The 10,562-nt window shown below is 38.5% G+C and overlaps 1 protein-coding gene across 3 annotated transcripts in view; it reads right to left on the reverse strand.

Moving 5' to 3' along the window:
• Nucleotides 1-1,027: 1,027 nt before the first annotated feature.
• Erlin1 (ER lipid raft associated 1) overlaps nt 1,028-10,562 on the reverse strand; it is a 34,198-nt gene continuing 24,663 nt past the window's right edge. For 2 of the 3 annotated variants that reach the window (XM_023709040.1, XM_023709041.1), the window contains 3 exons: nt 6,000-6,089; nt 5,091-5,170; nt 1,028-3,281 (listed from right to left, as the gene is read on the reverse strand). In XM_023709040.1, the coding sequence (XP_023564808.1) occupies nt 3,060-3,281; nt 5,091-5,170; nt 6,000-6,089 (392 nt within the window). In that variant the 3' untranslated portion in view covers nt 1,028-3,059. The remainder of the gene's footprint in view (nt 3,282-5,090; nt 5,171-5,999; nt 6,090-10,562) is intronic. The other variant, XM_004625547.2, reaches the window with a different exon arrangement.

Genomic DNA, 10,562 nt, shown 5'->3' on the forward strand with positions numbered 1-10,562 from the left:
TTGTAAAAAGGCTTCTCTCCCCCACAACTCCCAATTAGCCTTCCCTGCTGGTCCAACAGCACTGCTGAAATTGTCCCCAGGAGGGAATGCTCCCCAGGAGGGAACCCATGTCCAATCCTGATTGTGGAATGACATTGACATTAGTAAAACCAGTTATATCACATCACTGACCAGTCATAATTTATACAAACTGTATGCTCTCTGCCTCTGTTGAGTCTTTTTCTTTCCTGCAATATTTTACTTCTCAGGGGAGGCTGCAAAGGGACATTGTTTTGATTTTTCTCTTCTCTGAGACAAAACACCCAAAATCCATAGTTAAAGAACAAAAAGTTTAAGCTAACAGTCTACAGAAGTTTCATTTTTCAGTTGGCTGGCTCCAAGGCAGGGTGGCACAGAGGAAGAGCACCAAAGAGGAGAAATGGCTCATTTGGGAAGCACACAACAAAGCACCAAAGTAATGAGGCAGCAGCAAGGACAAGGGCAGCTCTCTTTCCGGTCCTAATATTCTATCCAAACTACATGCCCTTTGGACAGGTAGCACTCCCATCCAGGGTGGGCCTTCGCATCATCCACGCCCACTACTCTACCAAAACAATCAGTGAACTAATTTAATAATCACACACCCTTGATCCCAGCATCAGATACTTAATTTCAGCATCACACATTCTAGGTCAAGCCACCTCTGAGAAGCCCCACCTTCGACTACGTGAGGCCTTGGGGAACCATCTAGACACAAGCTGTGCAAGCTCAGGCTTACTAGGCATGATGCTCTAACCTCTCTATTTACACCTCTGCTGCTGACCCTGTCCCACAATCAGAACATTTCTTGTTAAATTGGAGATGTCAGAAAAGTATAGAAAGGCCATTTTAAAACTTCTTACTCCATGTAGGCGATATCCCAGAAAAAAATAACAACCTTTAAGGATTCAACTGGCAAATAAACTGGCTGAAATTGGTAAGACAACTTTAGGAGTATGTTAAGAGGCCAGAAAATAACAGATACAGGGAAAAAAACAAAATACACATAGTCACTGATAGTAAAATAATTTTATTTAATTTATTTTAAAAAAGGTAGCATTTCACATATAAATTTAGGCTTCAAGATTACAGTATATATTTGTCAAAAGGAACATCCCTGAAGGACGGCGAGACTTAAGAGCTCACTGAGTGTGCACAGGGAAGCTCACTCCACAGCGAGTTTAAGTGGAAGTGCTTTTTAAAAACTCCACAATGACACTTCCTTGCTCCTCAACCCTGCCACCAGGGCTTGTGGGTGGCAGGAAAACCCACAGCCACCACTTTGGGGCAATAGCTCTTTACTTATAGGAATAGGAAACACCTCTAGAAACGAAAGCAAAAAGGTCAATGATCCAGATGTCCCATAACAATCATTTATCTGCAGCAATAATACTACAAGAATTTATTTTTATAATTCAAAAGTTCTTTTAAGGAGGGCTAATGGACACAAAATTCATTCAAAGAGAATTTATAGAAGTAAATGAGAGAAAAAAGAAATTTTCTCCGTATTACATACAAATGCCTAAGGCCCAGGGAAAACACCCTTTTAAATCTGGGCTTTTCTTTCCCAAATAAAGTTTTTGGCACAACCCATCAGCTGTCAAGAGACTGATTGCTGAGAGTTTTATGGAAATGGTCCCATGACTTTTCTGTCTGGCTTCAACAGAGTGTACACAATGGTATCCACAAGCTGCACAAAATCAGGCCTAATATGCAGCAAATATTCCAGGAAAGTTAATCTGAAAAAAAAAAAAGGTCCAGGTGAAGTAGATCTCCCATAGCCACAGGTTAAGTCTGTCACATTCTCTTGGAAAATTAAATTCACTAGTTGGCCCGGAAGGCAATGGAATGTGATCACTTACTGGAGGTAAAAGTGTGAAAAACATTTCAATTTTAGCATCCCATGGCCAGGAGAGAAGGAAACAAAGATGACCAAGTATGGTTTCTAGGTTGTTCCTGCTCACATTTGGAGAATTATGTTAAGGAGACTCAATGTGTTAAGTGTACTAGAAACCACTGGCAGCCCTGCAGTGGCCTTTAGATAGAAGTTCTGGGGCAAATGAATGTGCCCCAAATCCAGTTTTAAAAATAAAAACTTCCTGTAATTATGCTATAACACTATGCAGTGAGTGGTCAGGAACTGTATACCGCTACATCTGGTTACAGCCCTGCCCCACTGCTGGGCAGCCAGAGCTGAGAGGTGACACAGGAGTTGCCTGGGGCTACACACCAGATATAGTACCTTAGTCATATATGGGCCCAGGGCAGAAATACTGACAGTCATTACCCAATGGAGGGGAAGCAGGGCTTTTGCAAATGTTTTCCCTCTCAAAACTTTAAAGCAAACCTTCATGTCTGGCCCTACTAATGCAATAAACTAGTGATTAAGAATTTCAATGAAGAATCTCTGGCAGAGTGACAAAGCACACATCACTGTGTAGGCCATCAAACTGACTACAGGAAAACAATGGTGCAAATCATATCAAGTAAATTGTTGCTCAAGTGGAAGATCATTTCCGGGGGAACCTCGGTGGCCTGGGTGTCAATCACATGAATGAACAGAGACTGGACCCCAGAACATTGAGTCTGGGTCCTAAGTGCCATCAGTCTTCTTTAACTTACCATGTCCTGCCAATCTTCTCTCTCTGTCATCCTATCTCTTGAATGGCTGAACATACATGTCCCCTGGGACCAATGTAAACATTATTCAATAGACCTCAGCTTAGAAAACCACAGCTTGTTATATATTAGTGTTTAACATTCCAGTGCAGGCAGTATCTTAGCATAAACTTTCTCTCATTTACGAGTACCAGTTTAAAAAAGAACACATACAGCATACTTGATAAAACTGGCTGAAAAGACCATTTGAGTGTCAGACAGCTGGCTCTATCCTGTGATCAGCTGATAAACCAGGACTATCAAAAGAGCCAGAACAGACAAGAGTGCAAATTCTCTGAAATCTGAAGAGTCCATATAATCATCGTTCCCACTGAGCCCCTTGGGTCACATCTTGGTATGGGAGAGCATTTCCATCTCTTGCATCAACCTGTGCTCTTCTTGTTTTGGATGGGGTTCTCTCCAGGGGGTTCGAGAGCCTCCTCAGGGGGCAGAGTGCTTTCTCGTCCAGTCTTAACATCTGAATATTTCAAAGCACAAGAGGAGTCCATGAACATGTTAGGGATATTGCTTCCAAAGTAGATCTTACTGTTAGAAGCAATGGCCTCGTACTTTTTGAGCTCCAGATATTCCGGGGTCAATTTGTGCTGTGTGGGGGCAAACAAGAGCAAAGGTATCAGGATATTTTGGTACAATATTCATCTTTTTCCCCCTACATTGGTCTCTTTAGTATCATGACTCAGTTCTGAATGGCTGCCATGATCCCCTCTCCCTTTAGGATGTGGTTATCACATCAACATTAAGTATTTGATTAGAATTTCTCTTGTAAGTTGTTGTCTTTTTTTTTCCTGCGGAACCGGGGATTGAACTCAGGCCCTTGCGCTTGCCAGGCAAGCATTTATTCTACTGAGCTAACTCCCTGGGCAGCTGTTGTCTAAATGTACGAGAATCTGTTGGTTCATTTTTTAGTAGAATGGGGGGGGGAATAAATAATACCTAGTGATTTGTAGAGTGACTTAGGGCCTATAAAGTACTCCCCCCCCTTTTTTAGTACTTTCAAATATACTTTATTTCATCTAGCTGAATTCAAGTTGAAACTGATCTGGAATTTCTACTGATTCTCTTGACAGACGTATACAGGACAATAGATGAGACTTTAGAACTTTAAGGACAAGCCTGGGCTTATAGCCTGCCGCCTGTTATTCGGCCTTTGTTGACCAAATTCTAGAACTGGAAAATTTCAAGAAGTCACTTGATTTGGCATCTTGCTTTTATCAGGAAGCTGGTTGTTTAAATTGTTTTTATAATAGATAAACCAGATGTGTGTTGACCACAGATCTCCTTTCCTGTGTTTGTTTTGTTTAGAACATGGTGCCAGGATATATCCAACCAAAATCTTTCTGGGTTTAACTAAAATTCAACCCCCCTGTTCCCCAGAATATATACTTCCAAAGTTCCCCAAATCTTCTCCTCTATCTTGAGTCCCAGCTTGTCTTCTCTTAAAAGCCTTTCTTGTCCTTCACAGCCCCGTGGCACCTATTCTTTGCACTCTGACATCTTTCGCTCCCTGGATCTTTACGCTGCCCCGCTGATTCACATCCTCTGTCAGAACGGTGCAATCCAAGCTGGTGAGGGCGCACAACTACGTTAACTCTTAGAGCCTTTTAAATCCAGGTTGGTATCTGACAGAAACCACTGTCCTCTCAACACTTTACCTATAATGAGTAACTATAAATCCTGGACATATCCTTCCCTTCTCTGAGTCCCGTAAGGGTTATAGTGCCTCTACATTAAATAATTTCTGCTTATTAGGCCTTACTCTCTGGTTAACTTATCCTAGTTTTTCTACAAAAATTACTTATCCATTTATCATCCAACTTCTTTCTCATGATATCACACATGAAACTGCAACAATTTTTAAAATTCAAAAATAGTTGGTATCTGGAACTGTGCATGTATGTGGTTGTTAAAAACAACCAGTGAGCATGACAGACACTCTTCAACAATGAAAGAATAACTCATCCCCAAATGCCAAGAATATCTCTGGTAGAAAATATTACTCTAAGCAAGCTTAACTACCAGTAGGCCTAAAAGCTATCTTATCTGGAAAGTAATTCTAAATGAACTTCGGCTTCACTCTTCCTTGTCGCTCTGCTGTAGATCTTCAATATTGTAGAGTATCGGGTCCCTCTATCACCAAATGAATGGATTTATGGCAATTGATATGCACTTATGTTTGGCTTTGTTCTAGCTCCCCACTTATAAGAAGCTGTATAAAGTTCCCTGTTCAGTGAGTATGTAGTAAGTTTTGCTAAGCAACTGCCTGATTCCAGAAGATGGGTTGGTTACTACTCTTTCCAGACACTGGATAAAACCATCTCTACCCTATTAGGGCTCCTGAGAAAAGAAACCAAATCCAAGCCATCACTAGGAAAGTGGCCCAGAGAACCACTTACTTTGTTTGAGGTGGCATATTTGTGTGCAGCATAATACTCAGCATCTGCTTTTGCCTTCTCTCGGGCCAGAAAGGCAGCATCTAGCAAATAAATCAGAGTAATGGCATTTAAAATAAAGGTAAGTTGCTGATCTACTCCCTTAGCTGGATAAGAGTTCCTTTTTCTGCTGTTTAATATTTCAAATGCTTACCTTAATTGTATAGTATTAGCAGCTTTCAAATTCCAGTCCCCTGACAGCTCTTTCGATAGGGGCAATACTCCTGTCACTGCTGAGTAACCAATGATCTGAGCCCATTCATTTCTACCTCGAGTGCTTCCTTCTTGTACCCCCCAGCACGTAATGCTCATTCCCATACAGGCCTCAAGTGAAATAAGGAAGCCCAGAGACGAACTCTCTCTTCTACTTATTTCACGTTCCCAACCTCTTCAAATTTAATCCCGAGACAGTAGCTGTAAGTGAGCGACAGTGTCCTCAGGACTATGAGCTCAGAGCATTAGCATGTTGCTATCGGTTTCAAAGAGTTCTGAGATTTTCCTTGAAAATGTGGCTTCATTTTCCCTGATTAATTAGGTGTAACTGGTAGATAAGAAAGAAACTGTTGGTGCTAGGGCTTATTCTTTTGTACATTCTTTACAATTGATTACAAATAATTCTTGTATTTTATCTGAGAAAAAAATAGCTAATAAGCTCGTTTAATGAAAGAAAAGTTGAGCTATGAGACTCACAAATCAAAGGAAGAATTGCATATATAACAACATTAAAAGAAATTTTTATCAGAGTATCAGGTTAGTTACTATCTACAAACCAGAATACTTGATTACCCCTACCCAGGACAATCAAGAGCTGGTCCCCAAAGCAGAGGGCAAGTCAGGACCCTCAGACCCTCCCTCACGTCTTCCACAGTGTACCTTCAATTTCAGAAATGCGCTTCTCAGTTTCTTTCTCCATCACCTTCTGCTGAAACCGAATTTTGGCCACTTGTGCAATCTTTTCTGCTTCTATAATTATAAAACAAGACATATTCAAAAACATTTTTTTAGTTTCTGAGGCACTTTGAATAAGTATCACACAGCTTAACATTTAATTACATAAAGATTTTTTTTTGGGAGGGGGCGCAGAACCAGGGTTGAACTAAGACCCTTATACTTGCCAGGCAAGCACTTATTCTACTGAGCTATCTCCCCAGCCCAAAGATTTATGGATAATGGTTTCCTGAAGTTTCTTTCTTTTTTTAGAGACAGCATCTCACTGGGTAGTTCAGGCTGGCCTTGAACTCACTTATGCGGCCTAGGGTGGCCTTCAACTCACAGGGCTTCTCCTGTCTCAGCCTAGAGAGTGCTGGGATTATAGGTGTACGCCACCACACCGGCTTCTTAAATTTTATTGATGCAGACTAGACAAATCAAAAGAATGAAGAGAATTTTTTTCCTACCTCACTGTTTACTTTGATAGTGTAAGTTCTGTGGGAAAAGGATATATAACAGACTAGTAATTACAGTCTGTCATGCGACTATATAGCAGTGTTTCATAAACCAATGGGGGGAAGATACTTTATCAAAGTACTACAGAACAAAAACAGTAATATAAAAGCATGGTAACAGAAGACAATTACATAATGTGGCACGATAAAGAGTAAGGGAGATAAGTTAAACCAAGGAAAACCTTCTAGAAGGAATTTTATTAGGAAATAATAGCCACGACCTAGAAGGAGAAAGCATAAATAAAAAGTGCTATTGAGTAAGTCACAATGAAGAGGTGACACAGAGCCAGATGACAACAAAAAATAAGATTAGAAAGGGGACTAGAAGACCTCTATCTTGAGTGAAAGGCTTAGAAGTTTTAATATACTCAGGATCTACTTTAAGATGCCACCATAATATGAGGAAAAGAGTACCACAGGACCACTGTAGAAGGTTAAATGAAAAGCACTGTAACTCATCAAGAAGGTGAAAACAAGGGAGGGACGGGCTTGAATGCATTAGGTATTAAAGGTAACCTTGAGATGTGTGTAAGTTTATGGAGGAATGTGTGTTAGCCAGCTATACACAGGAGCAATACAGCACCCTCACTGAATTTCTGGCTGAACCAAAGGACATAAGACCAGGGCTGAAAAAATTCTAATTGCATTGTATAATTAATCAGTGTCATTCTGAAAAGAACAGTTTCAATTTTCCTGTTTAGCCAAAGAGGACGAATAAAGCTGACTCTCTGTATTCACAAGTTTCTCATCTCAAAGTCAACCAATTACACATAGACAATGTTCACGGAAAAACCTGTATCTGTATGGAATACTTGCTATTATTCCCTAAATGGCATAGTATAACAATAATTTATACACTGTAATAGGTATTATTGGTACCTACAGATGATACAACGTCATATGGAAGGATATGTATTAAGTTATATGAAACATATGCTATTTTATGTAGGAGACTTAAGCATCTACAGATTTTAGCATGGACCCTGGCAGGGTGTGCATGTGCTTTGGTGTTCCTGAAATCAACACCCACAGATACCAAGACAAGACTATATTTTGTCTCTAGTCTCACAGGGAAGCACATAAGGGAGAGAAAATTTCTAAATAGTTCTTTTTCTGCTTTGCCAATTGAGAATGAACCAATGAGAATTATGATTAGATTTCTGGTCTACAAAAATGGTAGAACAGGCTAATGAGAAAACCCTACAGCTAACACATTAAAATGCTATATAAAATATAAGATATATGATTTGTAATGCATGGCAGAGCTCATAAGAGAGATCTTCAAGTGATGTAAGCAAAGGGAAAGTTCCTCAATGGTGGCTGCCCTGGGGATGGTTATTTCACAAGAATGGGAAGAGGACTTAGGTAATAGTATAAGCAGAGTCAGAAAGTCACATCTTGCAATGTTAGAACTAAAACTCATGTAGAACTAAGACTTACAGACTCCAGCTGTAGTCCAAGGGACTGAAGAACTATCCACCAGGGCACTAAATTTTTCTCTACATAGATATATTACCAGTGAAACTAGAAAATATCCCCAAACAGAAAATTTTAAATGAGAAGAAAGATTGATTACTCAAAGGGACAAATGAGACTGACAGTATTAGAGACAGTAAAACTAGGCAGAAATATTATGGGCAGTTAGACAAGGCTACGCCCTTGAGGCAGGACAAAAGTGAAACACATCTGCTGGGACACCAACCTGGAGACACACGTATTGGAGACCAGGCTTTACGATAAAGACAAGATGACCAGGGCTATACACCTTCTCAAAGGACAAACATCAAGTCTAATGAAGCCTAGACAGACATCAATCACCCTTATGGGTGACCAAGACCTCTAGATCTATCATTTCCCAGAAAAAGTCTTTTTCTTTCCATGTATCTTAGTTATGTGACTTGTTCCCCCACTGGATCACTATTACCCAAGTGACTATACTTGTCTATTTATTGGTTAATTACACTGTGCCCATGTGGGTACTGCTTTGTAAAATTTCCCTTTGAAGTAGGGTCCCCAGGCAATGTTTGGGCCCGCTTCCTGCCTCTCAGGAGCTATATTTCTTTCTCTCAATAAATATCTTTCTGTTAACCTTTTTTGTTCCTAGAATTCATTCTTTGATTTTTAGAGAACTTGGCATATAAAGACATCTAACAGGTTGGGAGATATATTTCTCTTATATCATGTTTGGAGGCTTTGATATTATCCTTGTAACAACAGTGTACTTGTAAACTGGTACGAGGCCAAACAAAAATGGAATAATAGTAGCAAAGTTATGTTTGGTGCAGAATTATCCTGTAAGAGAATGAAATAAAACCACTTTTAGATCAAAGAAGACTAAAGTTTTCCATTTCTTAGTTCTGACTAAAAGAAAGAAAAAAATAAACCTAGCACAAGGGAAAAAGAATTGCAAGGGGGTAATGCAGAGGAGAAAAATTACTCAACATTCATAAGTCAAAAATATGTATTTGATATATATAATTTATATATTCACTATAAGAATCAATGATTATGATAATCAATGGGTGAATATAAGCAACATAAACACACAAGGTCACAATACTATGTAAGACTGGAGAATCAGTAATAGTTTCAGCATTCCAAAGTATTGTTCAAGAAGAAAACGTGATTACTTTAGACTTCATCAAGTTAAGTATGTCTGTTAACATATCATAGTGATGACTATGACACATTACAGATACATAAAACTTCTAGTAAAGTAAAAGGAAGAAAGAATAAAAAATCATTTACTACTGATCAGAAATGAAGAAGGGAAAAGGCAGAGGAAAAAAACATGGTAAATAGCACATAACTGAATGATACAAACAAATCCATAACAGCAACCAGAATAAATATAAAAAGACCAAAACTCACCAGTTAAAAGACAGAGTCTCACATTGGATAAGATAACAAAATCCAGCTATATGCTGTTTATAAGAGACACACCTAAAACATAACAACATAGAAAAGTTCAAAGTAAAAGGATAGGAAGATACAGCAAGAAACAAAACATCTAAGAGAAATCTGGCATTGATATATTATCATCAGACAAATCAGAGCTTAAGCCAAAAAAATTGTTAGGGATAAAGAATGTTATTATAAAACAGAAGCAATTCTCCAGGAAGATGGAACAATTCTGAACTTGAATGCTCTTACTGATATAGGTCCAAAATACGGAAAGTAAAAAAGTACTCAACGCATAAACAGGCATAGTGGGAAATCTTGACACACCTTTCTGAGTAACAGACAGCTCAAAGAGACACTAGAAGATGTGAACAACACAATTCACAAGCCTGACCTAATGGATATACATATAGAGGAACCTGCCTCCAACAAATAGGGGTTATATACACTCAATCTTTTTAAGCACATATAGAACATTTACACTGAAGGAATATTTATATAGGTAGGGCACAAAGCAAATTCCAATAAACACTTAAGAATCTATACAATAGATCTTATTTTCTGGCTACATTTGATTTTGGACATTAACAATAGAAAGACCCTAAAAACCCATCAAGCCAGAAAGCGAAAAATATACGTTTAAGAATTTGTGAGCCAAAGATAAAAAAATACAATGGAAATGTTTTTAAAAAGAATTAAAAGTGAACACCAATAAGCAAAGTACATTTCAAAATTTGGCATAAAGCAATATTTAGAAAATTTATCTTATGTACTTCTATTTAAAAAGACTGAAAGCTTATCAATTATGACTCCAGAAGTCAGAAAAGAACAAGTGGACTAAGGCAAAGCAAGCAGAAAAAGGAACCAACACAAATATAAATTACACTGTAAAGAAAGTCACAATCAACAAAATCCAAACCAAAAACCAGTTAAATAATAGATAAATAGATAATAGATAAATAGATAAATAGATAAATAGATAAATAAGATAAGACAGACATCTGGTAATCAATACAGTGAAAGAGGCACAAAAAAACAATATTAAGAATGAAAAGGGATGGGCTGGTGAGATGGCTCAGTGGTCTAAAGC

Source organism: Octodon degus, unplaced genomic scaffold, assembly GCF_000260255.1.
Source record: "Octodon degus isolate 3935 unplaced genomic scaffold, OctDeg1.0 scaffold00010, whole genome shotgun sequence".
NCBI lineage: Eukaryota > Metazoa > Chordata > Mammalia > Rodentia > Octodontidae > Octodon > Octodon degus.